At 46.8% G+C, this 19,083-nt stretch overlaps 1 protein-coding gene across 1 annotated transcript in view; it reads right to left on the bottom strand.

Annotated features, from left to right (window-relative positions):
* Positions 1-621: 621 nt before the first annotated feature.
* The window catches only part of LOC103678562 (paralemmin-2), a 69,120-nt gene continuing 50,658 nt past the window's right edge, over positions 622-19,083 (bottom strand). The window contains exons 4-7 of the mRNA XM_040631341.1: positions 17,972-18,086; positions 17,095-17,116; positions 11,495-11,596; positions 622-1,494 (exon numbers count right to left, since the gene is read on the bottom strand). Coding sequence (XP_040487275.1) covers positions 755-1,494; positions 11,495-11,596; positions 17,095-17,116; positions 17,972-18,086 — 979 coding nt within the window. The 3' untranslated portion in view covers positions 622-754. The remainder of the gene's footprint in view (positions 1,495-11,494; positions 11,597-17,094; positions 17,117-17,971; positions 18,087-19,083) is intronic.

Raw genomic sequence — 19,083 nt, 5'->3', positions numbered from 1 at the left:
AATGGTGCTTCGTATATAAAGGGTCCACCAGTTAAGCCGCAGAAAGAGACAGCTGCTGATGGGCAGGTGACGGAAGCAGTCCCTACATTTCAGCTGTGACAAGCACTGGGTTCCTTTTCTTTCCCATCAACTTCATTGCAGTTTTAACAGAAGGAAAGCCATATTTGCACAATACTGTAATCCGTAAGCTTATGTAAGGCAGCAAAAAGCATCACCCTAGATTGAACAGACTAAGTAAGGTCCACTTTTGGCCACACTAGCAACCAGCTAGAGCCCACAGCATTTTGCCACACAAGAATGAAAGCAAAGATCCACAGCAAGGGAGGCAAGTGGGAAGTCAGCGACGTGGTGACGTGTGACTACGTTATAGGAACACGCTACAACATGAAAGCCCCGGTGCCGTGGGTTCAATTCCAGTCAAGTGAGTTAAGGCTACTATGGAACTGGCTGATGTGAAGAGTCCATTCCAATCGAGCAGTAAGAAATTGATTCATTCTTGAAGACACAAGGAAAGGTTTAGAGGAAAAGCAAGTTCTCGGAGAGAGTGAAGCACACACATGCACGTTGTCTCTCAGGTGAGGAAACCGGAGAAAAATGAGAGGGGGGTAAAATAAGAGAGACCCAAGCAATCCAACTGCAAGGCAAGGCAGGTGTTTGCTTCCAGTTCACAGTATTGCAGTTAGTGGTACAGTGAGGTCTACGAAGTGGTGCCGAGCACAGAGGCTGCCCAGAAGAAAAGGGAAGAAAGAAGTGGTCACATGACAACACAGCATTGACAGCGCTTTTTCTTTTGGGTACCTGGGGCTGGCTCTGTGGCCAGGCTCTCTTCCTTCCCTTCTGGGGATGAGGGCTCTGTGGTGTCTGAGACCAGCCTCCCGGACACGAGCTCGGCTGCATTGCCATCGATGGTGGACACGTCCGTCACGGTCTTCTCCCTCAGTGACTTCTCATCGTCTTCATCAATGAGGACCAATTCCGCCTTGATGGTTTCATCATAGCCTAGCACCTTCTTAGTCTCCTCTTCATCCTCGATATTTTGGTAGCCCATGAAAATCATGGTGACTGGCTGATCCAAGTTGGCCTCGGGCCCTTCGGTGCTGGGGGCTTGGGGCTGCTGCCCTGGGGTCCCGGAAGAAGGATCTTTCCTAGACTTATGTACCATTTCTAACTTGGCTTCTTTGCAGAGCATGTGTTCCTTCGGGTGGCTGAGGCTCCCGTCCGCGATCACAGTTCTTTCTGACACGTGCCCTCCTCTGAAGCTCGATTGTCCCGCCTTCTGAATAAGCGCTTCTACGTCCTTTGAGCTTAACTTGTGCACTCCATTTTCTACCACAGTGCCTCCCGAGCGCACCTCATACACTACTTTGGTACCGTCATCATAGACTTTGACTCCTCTCTGATGGACCCCCTCTGGGCCAATGGTGGATGCAGAGAGAATCTTGGTCTCTCCTGTTTGTTTGTCTTTCTCCACATTAATTTCCATGGCGTACACAGCTTGAATGAAAACAAGAGAAAGGAAGTGCATGTTACAACAAAAAAAGCCAGTGAATGGTTAATTGCCAAACAGACAAAAAAAAAAGGTTCTGTGCCCTTTCTAGTCTAACTGCCGAGCATCTTGAGTGTTAGAGTGAGTGCACAGTGTGGACAGAGGTGGTTACGTATGTGTTGTAACACAGCAGCTTAATGCACTGGGAAGCCAGATGTACACAGTCACCATATGTCTCAGTGGCACTTAACACTTTCAAGGAAGATCTGCTAACAGAAGACCGCAAGTGGCTGTGTAGACCAGTGTAAGGAAATACAGGGAGGCTGAGAACATGCAAGTTTATTTTGACTGACAGCTTACCCTAGGCTTATAGACAGTTTTAAAGGTCCTGGCTAGGAAGTATTATAATTCCAAATTCTTAAATTTTTTTTTAACTCTTTCACCAAGTGTTCTACTGTTTTTTTTCTGCATTTCCTTTTATTGTGAATGGGGAATATGCAAAGGATTTTGCAGGTGGGACATGGCTATCCTCCACTGTACTGTAAACTAGGCTGTTTACAGGAACTGAAGTTACAAAAGCAGTCAGGTCACAGGCTCTGAGAGTACTTCAATCACTGAGCTGGGTTTCTGAAACAAGAACTAGAAAAAGAACAAGACGGAGGTAGCAGCGTCCCATGGCACTGGAATTTGAGGACGATGATCTGAGAAGGCCTCTTTCTTCAGCCATGCACATAGTGCCGAGTCCTCGTGATTCTGCCCCACACCGTCTTTCTCCTCTGTCACCTTCTCTCTCTTCCACTGCCATTACTCAACCTGAGACACTATTTCCGCTTCCCTAGATTGTGGTAAGGGCTTCCCACCAGCTCCCCCCGTCCAAACTAGCCCTCTCCAACTCATCCCGAATCCTGCTGCCAATCTGGGATTCCTAAGGACCTGCTCTTCCCTGTACTGTAGTCTTGTGTGACACTCCATCCTTTCCAATCTGTTACCTCCGAGGCTCCCTGTGAGGCACACATTCTGGATGCTGGGACGCCAAGCACTGGTCCAGGAAGCCAGCTGTCCCCAGGCACGCTTTCCCTGGATGACCCATGGATTACTTCAATCTTCACAGCTTCAACACTGAACTCACCTTCTCTAAAAACTCCTCCATAGTCTTCTTAGTTTTAAATAATACCAGTACCACATAGTCTCTCAAGTGAGAAGCCTCAGAATCACACCTGATTTGTCCTTTTCTTCCTAATTTCTTCCACAGCCAAACAACTGTAGTGAGTCACTAATTCCATTTCAGACCTCTCCCCATGCACCTTGTCCCCACTGCCTCTACCACCACTGCCTTGGGCCAGGCCCCCCTCTGCTCTCCGCACAACCGCTTTGCCCCAGTTCTTCCTGCCACTTCTCAGAGCAAGGGGCAAACGTAGCCCCAGGCTTGTTTTTAAAATATTATAAAAAGGAAATGGAAGCAAGGAATCAAGGAAGGGCGGGCAGGCAATTTAAGAAAGAGGAAAGGAAAAAAGAAAAAAAAACCCAAATAGGTGACAGAGACCATATGTGGTCCGTGATGTCTGAAATATTTACAATCAGGCCATTTATAGAAAAAGTCTGCCGACCCTGCTAGCCTGTGCTCCATCCCGCTCATAGCACCTTCTTCACAAACCCTACGTGGGTTCCTTGTGTCTGTATAGGATAAACACCGAACTTCTTAGGTTGGCATATAATCCTCTCGGGAATTTGTCTGCAACTTCCTTTCTAGGCTTGTCCCTCAGCCCCTTTCGTTCCATGTACACTCCAACCATAGCAAACGTCGTTCGCATTATTTCCAGAACTCAGCACCCTTCCCTGCCTGGTGTCTCCCTGCCTAGCCTGCTTTTCCCACGGGAACATCTCTGGTTATCATTGCCTTTGAGCCCCTACCTCTTTCTGAATAATTTACACCCTCCCCAACTCTGTTAAGAAGATCGAAATGATCTTTTCAACTGCTTCCCTTTTCTCTGGCACAAATGACACCATCCCACACCTAAACGTTTCCTGTTTTTAAAATTCCCTTCTCGTGAACTGGCCTTCTTTTGAGACTTTCTATCCATCCAAATATGACCTATCCATCAATGCCCAGTCAGCTGTCGCCCCACTTCCAGAAGGTTTCCTTGACCCTTCCATCTCTAAGTCTTCTCTCTCTTCTTAAGGCTCTCTGAACACGTCTAAACCTTTCTGCAGGCACGTGACACTTTCCACTCAGTAGTATACTTATCTGTGGGAATGTCCTATTAGTTCCACGAATCTGTAGGATCGCTAAAGGTTGATTTTTTGCCTGACATCTCTCTACGATTTCCCCTCCCCACCAGCACCTACCTTAGAGCCTTTTGTATACACGGTGCCTGATACACAAAGACCTGTGAAACAAATACTACTAATCGAAAAGTCTACTTCAGTTGCCTTAATCTAGTCGCAAAGACTTGGTATTACATGACACCAATGAAATGTACACACAGTAATTAATGTTTGAACTGGTTAGAAAAACAGCAATGATACTATTCCATCTGCTTGGGTAACAAGATACAGTCTGTTCACAGTTCACACTTCACCAAAAAGATTGTGAAGCCAGATCCAGTGCTTGATTTTCCTCATGTCCGTTTTGAAAGTTTCATTTATTCAGCACAAAGATCTTGAGTTTCCTTCAGTGACACAGTGAGAGGCCAACCGATATTTGTCATGGAAGTACATGGGCTCACACAAGGATGGTGACGTCAAGAGAAATATTTGTCTCGGTTATTTCCTCATTTCCCACCAAGTGTGTCACCAGAGAAATAGCAGAGGCATTTAAAATTGTACATGGACTCCAAAGCCCGTTCTTTAAATATTACACTTACATTAAAAAAGCACAGATTTGGGTTAAAATATTAGGTCCTATCACTATTAAAATACTCACGGGACATATTTATAAATAAGGATGATACTAATGATTGCCAGTTACAGGTATAATATCTAATCACCCCCCAAGCATCCAGTAATATGAGAACAAAATGACACATTGATCTGTAATCAATACAGACTATGAACAAAGCACTTCTAGTTTTAGATCCATAGGTGACTGGGGACAAGTGATTAACATGGGAATCTTTACAGATGTCCTCCTTCTTCTTCTGCTCACCAATGAGAATGCTGTCATTGTTGGTCCAGTTTTCCTCTCTCCACCATCCTAAACCCCAACCCTCATTTTGTCTTTGCCTGTTCCCAGAATCAGAAACAAGACAGAAAGGAGGATGAGGAGGAGTCCTGTGCCAGAACAGCCGAGTAGATGCACAGAAAAGAGTTGAGAAACAAGGAGTCTAGGAAGAGAGACCGTAAAAGCTGCGTGGGATATGGGTAGAGAGAGAGTATTTTTGTGGTGGTGGCGGGGACATGGGGAACAAAGAAAAGGAAATGTGAGAAGTGCTTCTGGGTGGGGATATGAATTGGAGTCCTTTTAATATCCTTGGGGAAAAGTAGGTAAAGAACAGATTTCCTTTTTAATGTTTCATTTTTTTGTTTTTGTTTTTGTATGGGATTTTAAACCGTATTTTGTTAAATGCGACATGGCTCTGGGACTGAACCACATGTGTCATGGTTTCATTAGGGTGACATATTAGTATTTATATTTACATATTGTACACTGTTCTTTCAATATTTCTAGAATATGAGAGTAGAACATCTTAAGACATTTTGCTAATAAAATAAGCCTAAATATGTTATGCCATAAAATATAACATCCATCCATATTTTTTCCAAGATAAAACAAGGCTTCAAAGGAAACAGATTTTTAGCAGATTTCGTCAGGGATGCTCTGTCTGCATCCACTCTCCTCTCTAGGAAGGGGTACTTAAGCGAACACTCTGAGAAGCTCTTGCTTAACACGCAGGCAGTATTTAGACTCCGTGGAAACACATATGAGAAGGTTATCAGACATTCAGAAACCCACACAGGAGGTGCGAACATTTATCTTAAACATGCTGTTTACGAATAAGCACTTTTATTTTGCTCTAGTTCTCAGCCAATAATATTTCAAATGTGAAGCACGGTGGACACGAACCAGTAGGAAAACGAGACTTACATTTTAAATTCGGCATTTTATTTTTGATGCGTGCACACCATTAAAAAAACTCTCCTGCTTTTTACTGCTGCCAAGTAGTGTTTACCAAAGGCCTCTCACTTAACGTCATGCTCTCGTGTCTAACCACAAAAAATATTCCCTGCTCTTCCCTTCTCTTCCCGGAAGCTTCCCCTTGCCACACGGGATACTCTATAATCTGTGTACTAATGAGGGGCCCGTGCTCAGCTTACTGAAAAAAGGTGAGGAAGGGGTGCTGCTGAGGAGAGGGGGCTTTCTGGGAAGCCCCTGGAAGAGATTTTGAGAGAGCCCCATGGACATACAGGAAGGTATGTGGAGAAAAGCTCTGTGAAATTTCCTCCACTGAGGAAGTTTCTGGAGGCAGAGAGGAAAGAAAGGAGGCAGTCTGATGGAAGTCCCAATGACAGGATAACAAAACTGGAAGTATATTTTTACAAAAGGATATATTTAATGACTGATTTCCCAACATGACATACAGATGACAGTAAGGTGGGAATGTATAAAGCATTTTTGCTATTCTTTCCAAGAACCTAGACAGGGGAGGAGATGTTCATGATGTGAATGAAGACTAAGAACCAACATGGTAAGTTTCTGCAAAAGGGTACAAATGAATGACGGAATTGGCGCTCTGATGCTGGGCCTCTGTGTTTGGTTTACTAGGTCCCTGCTCCCCTACAGCCCTCTGGCCAATAAGGAGAACCTTTAAAGAAACAAGAGGCAGTCTAATGGGGATTGATGATCCTAGGCTCTAGGTTCTGAAAACACCCAGGTGGGGATGAGACTGGGAGGCCCCTAGGACAGCTACTTGCCGAAAAACCAGGTGAGGGCAGGAGGTGAAGTTACTGGCGGCTGGCACCCTGCAGAGCCCAGACACGTGGGCCTGAGCAGCAGAGAACGCTCGACGCCGGTTCAAGCTTATTGCCACGGCTCTAGGTACTCTCTTGTTCCCTGTCCCCTTCAGCTTCGGTAGAGAGAAGGCAGCTATATGACAGGCTCTAAGGGGCCGAGGGAAGAGGAAACAAGAGCACCTCACACAAGTGAGGGGCAGGGTGACCAACCACGTGATTCCCTTCTAGAACCCAGTCAAGAGCAGACCAAACAAGGCACTGCATTCCGTGAGGACGGAAAATTCAATCATGTTACACCCCTTGGCTCCGGCTTCCATCAGCTCACTTGCTTTGACTCACTGTGATCAGTGCCAGGAGCTGTAAGGCTGAAGGTCCACATGTAAAATATAAAATGACACAGGCCACTGTCAGCTGTCAGTAAGATGGGAGGTGTCAGGGAGAGGGGGGAAGACGGTGGGTCTGAATTCCTATCCAGATGACACCCCATCTTTGGATCTTGCTCTTCCCACTGGTACGAAGGTACACCTTTGATACCTTCTGGTGCTGTGCACAGCCTGGGTGGCTCGTGACCCAGTGACGTATAAAGTACATGAGGAGGGCAGAAGACAGCGCGAACATGACTGTCACCCAGAAGTGAGACTACTGCCATACAACAAACATCCAGTAGCTGACATCACACCTGGAATGTGGAAGAGAAAGAACGCACATGCTTGGCTTATTCAATGAACTGTTTCCCTTTGGCCGTATGGGCACGCATATACATAAATGCTCACACCTTCTCTTGAGGATGGAAATACAAACTTGGCGGCTGTGATGGCCATCACAAAGCAAGGGAGGAAATCAATTCAGAGTGGATCTTCCCTCTCTTCCCAGCAGTGAGGCAATCTCTAACTTCAAAAACCAGTCATCACAAATTTCTTGGAATAATTGTTTTCTCAGGACACCTGAGCACTAACAGAACTAAGTATGCAAAACTGTGACGTCATGGCTAACAAGAGCAAAAGCCAATTTCCCATATCGGATTTTGCCTCCACCTTCTTGGTCAAGAAGGACAGTTTTCGGTCTGAAAAGTGCCAGAAAGAATATTACTAAGAGGGAAGTGAAGCCCGGATGAGTGGAGAAGATCGGAAAATAATGAAGCACCCAGGGATATAAACGCTCTCAGGGCTTTGGACCCAGGAATCGGCTCCCTTATTGATAAATTTGTCTCAAGAATCTTGTTCACTGGGAAAGGTGCTAGAAGAAGACACCTGAAGCTCTGATTTTAAAAAATGAGAAGGAAGGAGTTACATAAACTACGTAGAAGTCACTCGACATCTTGGCTGGCTAACTTCTAAAGCTCATTTTCAAAGAACAGAGACCACTAGAAAGCAGGAAGGATGCATCAGGCAGAAGGTGTACAGATGAATTCCATTTTCTTTTTGTTCAAGTTTTTCAGGCAATTTAGGCAAAGCCAGAGATACAGCACATCTGGATCATCACCAAGTCCCTTATATTCCTCGGGTGTCAAGACAATTGCCAGAACTTGCTACTTATTAAATGACCATGTCCCCCAGGTACCTGTTTAGGGTTCTCAAGGGCCAGGAGACCCCAAACGTGTGTCACACGCCTCTGACTTTGGTTCCAACTGTGCAATGTTTTCACCAATGAAATGATGAAAAAGAATGGAAGCTTGCTTTTCAGATCTGAGATGATACTAAATTGAGAAGAAAAGCGAGGCTGTGAGGTGCTACAGTCAATAGCTATAAAAACCCCAACAATAGAGAAGAGAGTTTTCTATTTTCAAAACTGTGAAACCCTTTATTCAGATGGAAATCTGATGCAGAAATACAATAGATAAATCCGAGGACAGAGGAGCTGCCGTGTCTGAAATGGGAGAGAACACCTGAGCCCTGACTACCAAATCCCCTTACACCATTCCCCGCCCCACCTTTCACAGATGCTCCTCGGTGACCCCATGGGGCCCTGACACTTACAAGGAACAATCTATCAAGAAGCAATTCAACAGTCACATCAAGTCTACAAAGGGCAGAAAGGCGCATAGCTCATTCTTACTTCTGCCTTTTGGGATGAAGAAGTAAAGAATTTTGTAGGTTCTCCAAACAGGTGAAGCAGTATGTGCCCGAGTAGGGAAAACAGACTACATGTTTCAGTGGAAATGATTCTGGAACAATGACTACACTGGATCTAGGGAATGAGGCTGAGCAGTGGCATATGTCAAATGGCTCTGAGGCTTTACTTTAGAACCTGAAGCTGAAAGGCCAGGGAACCAGCAGAGTGAGTCACGTGGTCGGCGGATTCTCGCTCTGCTCTAGGGGGAGATCAGCCCATCCCAGAGTGTGCGGAGCAGCTCTGAGCACCGCACTTCACGGAGACAAGAGACAAAGTGGGGAGTGTTCAGTTAAGAGGGACAAGGATGGCAGAGGGTGTCTCAAAGGAATCTTACTATTTCGGGACAGCCGAAGACTGGGGCTGTAGGTGTTAAGGGGATGCAGAGCAGGGATCTGGGAAAGACCAAAAATGACAGTCATTTTCAAATAGTTAAAGTGAAGTCAACTGAAGGTTTGTTCCAAGCAGCTCCAGAGGGCAGAATAAGGACTCATGGGTGGAAGATGGAGGCAGACATCAGAGGAAGGAATTCCCAATGGTCAGTACCAACTAGACAGTGTGGGCCTCCTGGAGGGACATGAAACTCCAATCACAGAGGTGTGTGACTGTGGCCTGGGGACCTGTTTGCAGGGCTGCTAAAGCCTGGCTTCATGTTTGATCACAATAGATGCCTCCTAATTCTAAAAGCAAGGATGCTTAATAAATTCCCATTTATATAGAATCCTAACCCACCCAAACTCCAAACAACCAGAATATTTGTCATAATACTGAATAATAACAAGTGACATTTATTGAAATGGCCCTAAGGAGCTCCTGGGTGGCTGAGTTGGTTAAGCATCTGACTCTTGATTTCAGCTCGGGTCATGATCTCAGGGTCCCGGAATTGAGCCCCGCATCAGGCTCCACGCTCAGCACGGAGTCTGCTTGTCCGTCTCCCTCTGCTCCTCCTCCCGCGCACTCTCTCTCTTTCAAATAAATAAATAAAATCTTTAAAAAAATAAAAAATAACATGGCCCTGAGATTGTGCAAATTTCCAAAAGGATGTTTGTAAAGCAAGACGGATTATGTCTTGGAGAAAGGATTCTAGTGGTGAGTGCCATTATTTGGTATGCTACCCATACTCTGTGTAGTCACTGTTGGCGTAACTGATAATGAATCTGGACACCCCATTCCAAAAACAGTCTAGACAAAGGAGTTAACCACATCAAATGTGATTCCTTCCACAACTCTGCATGTATGTATCTCCACAGTTAGATACATCTATCCAAATTAGTTCTTCAGTAATAAACAAAAGTACACATAAACTTATTTTTGAAGATTCTGATCACATAATACTTTCTAGAAAATGCATTTGCCATTGGATCATTACGTTTCTGCAGCACCTTCAACGATGAAGGGTGCTAGGTTGCAATAGTGCCTGTGTTCCTGCCCACCCAGCGCTACGATCACATTAACACTTTATATGCTCTTGCACGTTACACTCATTGACTATCAGTGCTGCTCAAACCCTTTTTATACCCCTTAAAAATGAGTTGTCACACTGTCCCTATCCTCTCCCGGAGCTGATCCATTAGTTGGATCATATCACATGTCCTGTAAGGTCCAGGAACATGTCCTGGAGAGGGGCTGGGAAGCTGTTTACCCACACTTATTGGGAACTACCAGCACCCAAGTCGCTAATGACAAGCAGAAGGTGTGTGACTCTCAGAGCACATGACAGCTTGCGGCTTAAGCCACTGCCGGTGATTCCTCGGCGACACAGCCACAGGCTCCAAGAACTGCTCTCTCGGTCCAGGGACACACGAACCTGGCCAGCGTTTGACCAGACACCACTTAAGGTCCCACCCCACTCTAGAACTTCGTGAGTCAGTAAGTAAAAGGAACACGCTGAGATGTTTACAGAGACACCCGGTAGATATTCAGTCAGTGCACGGGCCGACCACGTCCACACTTACTTGCCATTTTACGGCACGTACAAGGTAATAGAAGGAGGGACTATTTGCTTCACAAAATATTCAGTTTGGCCTATATACATGATTTCTTCTGGCTTAAAATCCCATGATTATTTTGTTTTATGAGAAGTATCATTATGTGATTTATTTTAGACATAAACTTACCTAAACTATGTAAAACATAACCGGATATGCTTATTTGAAGTCACCTACATTGTCACTAACGGTGCAACCTCGGCAATTCATTTTTTTATTTGACCCCCTGGCCCTCAGTGCATTTCTGTGTCGAGTAAAAAGATTGGCTTAGAGATTGATTTTTCGCGTCCATCCAGTTCTGATTTCTGAGGCACATTCATATTGAACAGAGCAAAGCACAGCTCTCTATAGACTTTTTATTCATAAATGTATTGTTTTATAAAACCCACCATCGTGAAAAACATTAGCAAGAAACATATATTCTTTAAATTGCTAGTTACCCCTCCTCAAATATACCACAGTAGCTCAGAAATAATTCCAGAAATGGGAAGACCTGGAAATATATATATTTATAACATACACACAGCTCGATTCCCAAAGGATTTGTCAACATACTCATACACTTTGGAAATAATTTCCCCCCCAGCTTCCATCATAGCTCATTTGATCTTGTATATTTCCAATGTAGAAAATAAAAACCCCTGGAGGCAGAGTACAGATTAACTTTGAGAATAAGGACAGATATAAAGACTATGCATAAACACGAGAGATAGACCCCACTAAAGTTAGGGGGGGAACGTTCTGTGATTTTCTCAATATTCCCTCCTATTTAGTCCTTAATTACTCATCAGGACCTAGTGCCTGCACTCAGTGGCCACCGCAAATTCTGTGTCTGAGGCTGGGCTGAGGACAGGGTCCCCTGTGGAAGGCTCTCCGGGCATCCCTTATTATTAAAGCTCAGAGAAATGCAGGCCCCATGGCCAGTCCTGGCATCAAAACCAAACTGCTCCCCAGGACTTACCAGCTTCTCTGCTAGTCCCGTCCTGCCCAGGTGATGGTTCTGCTGTTCGTGAACAGAGGATTGGCAGGTCGGGGAGCTGGGAGGAAATGTAATTTACTGCATCTGGTAGCAGAGAACAGGGAATACAATTAGGCACAGTATCGGGAGGCCCAATGGGTTCACTGCCGAAACAGCAGCTTGTCTGCCCTACATAATGGACCGCGGAGGCGGCCACTGAACGAGAGGATCGAGGTAAACAAAGACAAGCATTTGCCCAGTGACTGGTATTCAGCAGAGTAGCTGAGGTCGGAGGGATCCTGGCCAGAGAGCTCACGCCCCAGGACTGCTCTATGTATGAAAAGATTCATCAGAAAGCTCTAGATTCTAAGAGTACAATGAGTTCAGGAGGGAAAGGGGGATGGGCTAATGAGAGCCATTATCAACTTGGTGGTATTGACCAAACATGGGACATCAAATATGCCTTCAACAGTACTGAAAAATAGACTTGGGGCTCATTCCAACTGGAAATGTAGCTTCGGGTGCCTGATTCATTCAGAAGAGCTATTTTATAGGCATAAAAAAAAAAAGCTCCCAAAACTCCAGAATTTATTCCACAATTTTAAGACTTCAGGTTGGTGGTTTAGCCAGAGAATCCTGAGATTCCAAATAACAACAGCCAGTGAATTCACCATTAGCCCAGTTGCAGGAAATGTGGCCAAGCAAAGCTGGGAGACCAGCCCCACATGGAGAAATAGCCTGACAAGCCCATTCAGGGAGGTGAGACCCTCCCGGCATGAACCTCAGCAGGCATGTCAAAGTGTCAGAAGACAGGAGGAAACCACTGGGGTGAGACAAGGAGAAGAATCTGTGTATCCTCCCAGAAAGAAGTGGGAAGGCGAAGGCAAGAACATTCTAGAAAGCTATGTGATGTGATTCCTTCCTCATGTCAGAACCATGTCTCAGAATCCTGGAATGCCAATCACTCCTCGATGATACATCATCGAGCTGCTTCCTGCACATCTCCACGGAATCTCTCCCAATCACCTCAGACTCAACATGTCCCAGGGGGAACTCTCATCTGTGCTCATCCCCTGCCTCTCCTGTACTCCCTATCTCAGCTCATTGGCGCCACAATTCACCCAGGATCCCAGGCGGCACCCCGAACGCCCCCTCTTGATGCCGGGTCAGCCCCTAGCCTCCACCTCCTTCACAACTCTTACACCTGTCCCATCCTCTGTGTCCCCATTGAAAGCGCCTTAGTTCTGTCAGGTTCTTTTTTCTTTTTAAAATTTCATGCTGGAGAGGACCCAAACACTAGATTAGAATGAGGACGAGGATTAGCTCAGTTCTGCACTGACTAGACCATTTGCTGACTCGCGTGTGAATGTCAACAATCCAGAATGTGCTGATATTGGACCGTTATGTTTTTAGGAACACACTCTGTGGGGCGGGGAGAGAGGGGTGGAGTTTCACTAAGGGAATGGATTTTTCCATATCAACCACTGGGGGAGAAGGAACAGGAAATGAGGAGTAGGCAGGCAGGCCTTTGGCCATGGTGAGGTTCAAAAGTGACCATCTCTCTCTGGGGCCCTATGTGTGTTAGAGGGGGGGCCCTGCATTGGGCAGACATGGCTGAGGGTCCTCTGCTGCAAGGAAGGAAACTGGGCCTTTGAGATGATGGTGGGTGAATTGGGAGACAGCCATGAGGCAGCCTGTGGGACCCCCTGAAGATGGGCTTGGTTTGGGTCAAGGGTTCCGTGTGCGGCCTCAGGTCTAACGTTGCACATTATTCTCTCTTATTCCTGAACTTAGGTTACTCTCATCGTGGGGAGCTGTGAGCAGAGGCTGGGCCCCAAAGCCATACAACGCAGAAGCAGAGGACAGCAGAGGCTTGAGATGAGCTGCTCCTGAGGGTGTAGGGGCAGCCTGCTGACAGCGGCCCAGGGGAAGATTTGAGCAGCAGTATGGCATTAGAGAGACCGTACAGGGGCAAGAGATGACCAGAGCAGATTTGCAGAGCTTCTGAGTTTTCCCTGAGGATTTCTAGACATCTGTCGAATGAGATCTCAGTAAATCTGACTTTCTGCATTCAAATGAGATGAAGGTTCAAGCCAGGAAGACCGGGTGAGGACTCAAGACTGGTCCCACGTGTGTCTCTACATTCTATGCTAAATACAGTTTCTGGGGCATCTCTGCTACTGAAACTTTTATCGCCTGAAACAAAAGCACTTGCCGGCCCGGGCATCTGCATCAGAAAGAGCACAGGATTCCAGTGCTTCTGCCTCAGCCTCCCCCAGAAGGCAGCTCCCTGCCCAGTGTGGGTGAGGGTGACGTCCCCTCTCCCCTGTGTTCCCTGGCTACAAGCTTGAGGACTACAGCTCTTAGAAGGCTGGGGCCACATACTCGGGCTAAGATGAGGGAGTGTGGAGGAGTGGGGCTCCAGAAGGAGAACCGGGCAGCCAGCCCCCTCAATATAGCATGAAGTAGTCAACGCAAAGCTATGCAGCTGGGAGGGGGCCGACAGACCAACGCCAGCAATAATCAACAGGGCCTCCAAAGCTTCCATGGAAAGAATTTCTTCACATGGCCTCAGTCAGTGAACTGCCCTCTTCCTGCCAAAGTCAGGGTGGTCTATGGCCAGAGAAGGTAGAGAAGGTCATTGCCAGGGTAGACATGTAAGATGCATGCTCCTTGTTAGCCCAGCACTGCTGAAATATTTACTGTGGCTATGACAGACATGCACAGCCAGAGCTAGAGAAACAAAGTGGATGAACTCTCTCGGGAACACAGGACTTCGGGGCACCTGAAAACACACTGAGATTTCCCAGCAAGGGCTATGAAGGGGCTGATATGGGGACGGCTTCCGGCCACTGCAGGCTGGGACAGGATGGAAACCAAGATCGGTATACGATGACAGCAAGGGCGAGACAGGCCTGGGACAACAGTTTCCTTTGCCAGTTCTGACCAACGGTTTCACCCCAGCTCCTCGGTGCATAAAGAGTAGTTAGCACAAGATCCATACTACATGGAAATTATAGTTACACAAGACATTCTGCCAGTTTAAGGCAGTGAAAACAATCCACCCAACGGATGAAGACACTGCCATAGAACAAGTGTGTATATGGGGTGGGAGGAAGTGAGGGGGGTCGGAATGTGCACTGCCAGGGAATTCTACTCAAGATTGGAATACGGGGCTCTTGATGGCCAGGACTACCATGCAATCCGAAGCCGCTGGTGCCCTAGCCGTGCTGTACCTTTATGGCCTCTGACATGCATAGGGTGACGTGCACAGGGACCTGAAGTGGGGTCACCAGCAGCCATCTCCTTGGCACCTCATTAAACTAGGGATGTTTTTGCTGACTATAGCATCTTGTACAGTTATATAGTCCTAGTTGCCTTGGATTCTGTAATCAGCATTCCAGAAGTGGGGTATTCTTCTCAAGGCATGATTATTCTGTAATACTTTGGGATTAGTTCTTAGTAACAACAGGTGGTTGATTCTGAGAGGGTCTTGGCAACGTTGATATTGAGGGGCCTTTGAAACCAAAGAATGAGAAACTAATCAGACATTGCAGAGTCCCTAACCAGATGGCGTACTCTCAGACCACAGTGTGAGCTAAACATCGACAGCATTCTTGGAAGGATGTGTTCCCTCCTTCAAATTTCTTTCTTTGCCAGTAGATGTGGTGCCACGGAAAGGTCCGCCCAGACTTAGGTATAACCAGAGATGGCAGGAATCATAATCCAGGGTGACAGGTAAGACCACAGAAACCCTCCCTTGGCCATTTCTTGGGATCCCTAAGATGTTTGCCTCCTTGAGCCCGAGGTCACCTCTGTCAAAAAGTGACTGAGGACAGAGTCATCAGGGCAATTTTCTCTGTAGGCTCTTTTTAGTCACAATCAGATTTCTTCCCCCTTCCATGAACTGCCGGGTGAAGGAATGCCAATCATGGGAAGTGATGCAGGAGGAAATGAAAGAAGTTCAGGTTGCAAATGAAAGACAGAGTGGCAAGGGTTTATAATGTGGCTTCTATGTCGCTTGTTAACGAGTCATAGGTTATGTGAGTCCCCATGCCCCACAGAGATGTGACATTCAGGCTCCTTCCCTTCCCCAATTATAGAGAAAAGTCTAGGAAAGATTCTGGTTTGAGAAAGAAGAGGAAAAAAAAAAAAAGAAGAAAAAGCACAAAAGGTCGATGTGTACCCTTCCAGGATGTAGGTGTCTATGGGTCAATGTCCCACAGCCCCATTCCAGCCTGACGCTTACTGCGTGATTGCTGATGGCGACCATTGCCTCAGGTCTTTCCTAGCTCTAGGGAAGCCCACTATGCTTCCCATGCTGCCACCCATGACTCCCCCAAAGACGCAAGGCCACCTCCTGAGTCCATGCTCTATCCCCAAAGCACAGAACAAGGGCCCTGATTTGGCCACACCCTAGAGAAGGCTCCAGAATGTCACAGGTCCTCCCCCTGGAGCCCCTGCTGGTTTGGCCCTGATTTGTCCCTGCCCACATGTGCTGGGAACATGAGGTTTACTTTACTACCTTCCCAAATATCACCCAGGGCCCCAAAATCCAGATCCCCTGCCTTTTATTTGCTGGAAACCATCTTTCCCCCACCAAATAAAATAACACAATACTTTTTTTGGCTAAAGTCAAAATTATCCTTAGTGCAAATATCTTTACTAATCCAGAAAAATACATTGCCTATCTCTGCATTGTTAAATCTTTGCCCTTATATTTGCAAATGACATTGGGAAAACACTCATGCCAACCTTCATTCTGGCTCGTGATCATCTTCATAGTTTGGAGGTTGACTTTTTAAGAACCGGGAGAGCAGATGGCATCCGATCCTTCTGACAAGTCCTAGCCTTTTAAAGCGGGTGTAGTTGAGGGCCACAGTGAAAGTGGGAATGGAGTGGTTTTCGTGAGTTTGTAGCTTAAGTGAGGGGAGCAAGGTGAAGGACCAGAAGCACACAACCGCAAGTTCATCCCCATGGCCACAGGGAAGGAGAGCAGAGGGCAGGGCCAAGGAAGGGAGGGGAGAAGAGAGCAAGGCCGGCTCCTGCCAGGATGGGGTCAGGAAGCCAGGGCCCTGCTCCCACCCACTCTGCCACACAGGGAGGGGGGTTCTGCCCAGCCTTGTTACCCTGGAAGGCTGGAGAAATGGCAGTTTCCTGATTCCAAGTAAAAACACAGGCCTTAGAAAGGTTTCTGTAACACCAGACGATGGCCTTCTGATGTGTGTCATGACCTGGAGTCCTAGCCACAAATGGGCTCAATCTTACCAGGGACCTGGTCCCGATGTTAGCACTCTTTGCAGAGCACCTTTCAAGAAAGGTCCAAACAGGGAAACCTGAGGACCAAATGGGAAGGGAAGGAGCCAGGCCAACTGTATAAGGCTAAAAACGGTGAGTCGAGAAACCATCCTTGAAGAAGAGAGGCAGGCAAGCTTGGGGACGTATACTGCTTCAGTGCCCTGCACGGAGTGCCACTCCTTCTTTCTGATGACCTCACACACCAACACATTGCAACTCCCGGAGAGCCTGTAATCGTGAAACCCACTAAGCTGACCAGGATAAGATTCTTCTAGAGAATGGGGGCAGACAGCACGTCCACTTACCTCCATCCGCATTGGAGAAGCTCTGTGAAAACAAAACCAGGGCAAAGCGTCACTACACACGTGGGGAGACAAGCCCTCATCCACTTAACCCGTCTCTCTCCCCCAGGTCCAGAATTTGACTGTGATGGGTAAACCCCATGCTCTCGTTTCTTCTGGGAAATTTGTTTGGGATCCTGAAATTTAAGGGAAAGTGCTATCATTCCCACCTCATACTGAATTTCTCCCAGTAGGGATTTATGTCGATTATCCAGCAAATACCCTTGGCCATGTTGGAGAAGTGACATCAGAAAATCCCATCTTAAAATTAACTTGGTTGGATTGTTGCTTCGGTCTGGGTACCTGGGTGATAAAATGGAAGGAAGGTGCTGAGATGTGCAGAGCCTATGGGCTTTACGGGTTCTCTCTGTGCCACACGGCACCATCTGTTTCCATAATGTTTACACTCCGTGTATTTGAAATTCAGATCCATTTGATATGGTTTTGCCTCTGGCCTTTTTATAAAGGAAAGACTTAAATTAAAGCCACCAGGAGCAGGTCTAATCTGCTTCATAAGAATTGGCTTTAGAATTCTGAAGTCCAAGGGGAGATGACTTTTCAGGAACCAGGCATATAAAGGGCTTGGACAATACGTAGATGGGGTGGATTTACAGGCTCTCTCCTCTGTGCTTCCCCGCAGACAAGGTGGTCCCACACCTGACTACAGACCACTCTCAGGGTCAGAGACAGCACGGGTCCTCGCACACCCGCACAGCATTTCACAAAGCGTGGGGCTCAACTTCTCATCGGTACCAACGGGCCTCGTCTCCACTGGTGCCAATTCGCGAGCGCTTACTTCCCCGTGGATATAATTTGGAGACATCACATTTGTTTTCTTTACCTTCTGAAAGTCCTTAAAGGATTTTTCTGTCTCCTTTAGTTTCTCTAGGATGATTTGCTCTTTGGCAGATATCTGGGACTCTTCACTTTCTAGCGCTTGTATTTCCTGCTCCAGCCTGAAAAACACACAAACAGAGAACAAGGTCCTTTATTGTCCTGCCATCCCTGGGCCGGAGAGCAGCTCCTTCCTGTGGGGTGACTTCCTGGCAGTGTCCGTCTCACGTTCTAATGTGGAGGTGCCAGACGGTTTCAGCTCACAGAGCACCCTGCGCGTTCAGCTAGGCCACTCTGCAGACAGTGAGCAAAGGAAAACAACCCAGAGCGACCGCCACTAGTTCCTGCCACCGCTTTGCAATATGCTTTGGTGTCTCCCCCCGAACTCTGTTAATGTGCCCATTCTTAATCTGGGGGGTAGATATTTTTGCACAGCATAGGGCATAATGGCCAAAGCAAAATAGCTTCCTAGTCTCCCAGTTATCTCAGAATAACTGTTCTTCTATCAGTTCTTCTAAAGGATGAAGAGCTAATCTCACTCAAAGGAAATACGTTGCCATAGGCTGCTGGCCAATACCCTTGCAAGCCTGCTGTCATCGCCCTCAGTGGCTCATCCTCTTCCACCCACAAGAAGGGAAAAGTGGTGGTGGGGGGAACTGATACAACTTGAACTTTCTTCTGGAATTGTCTCAATTGTCATGGCCATCCTAGGTATTTTCTGAAAGGGAAATTTGGGCACTGCCAGGAGACTCTGGGAATATTCCAGAACAGTTACAATCTGGGAGAGCTCTCAGTAGCTTGTTCTCTCAATGAAATGATCGTATTAACTGTGAACTTTTATTGAGCACCAAATCTGTGCCAAGAACCGAGCTAAGAATTCACACGGTGGATTTTATCTAACTTTCCCAATGACCTTTTGAGTAGGGAATCCCCATTTTATGGATGAGACCAGTAAGGCTTGGCAAGGTTAAGGGGCTAGCTGATTGCTGCAGAGCCTTGAAGCAAGGACTCAAGCCAGAAGTCAAACTCTAGCTCCTGCTCCTGACCATGGTGCTGAACTCTTACCACATGGGTTCTATAGTACCTCGCGGAGTTGCTGCCTTGCTAACCACGAGTAAG

The sequence above is a fragment of the Ursus maritimus genome, unplaced genomic scaffold (genome assembly GCF_017311325.1).
Source record: "Ursus maritimus isolate PB19 unplaced genomic scaffold, ASM1731132v1 scaffold_17, whole genome shotgun sequence".
Lineage (NCBI taxonomy): Eukaryota > Metazoa > Chordata > Mammalia > Carnivora > Ursidae > Ursus > Ursus maritimus.
This window is presented reverse-complemented; position numbering and strand designations above follow the sequence as displayed.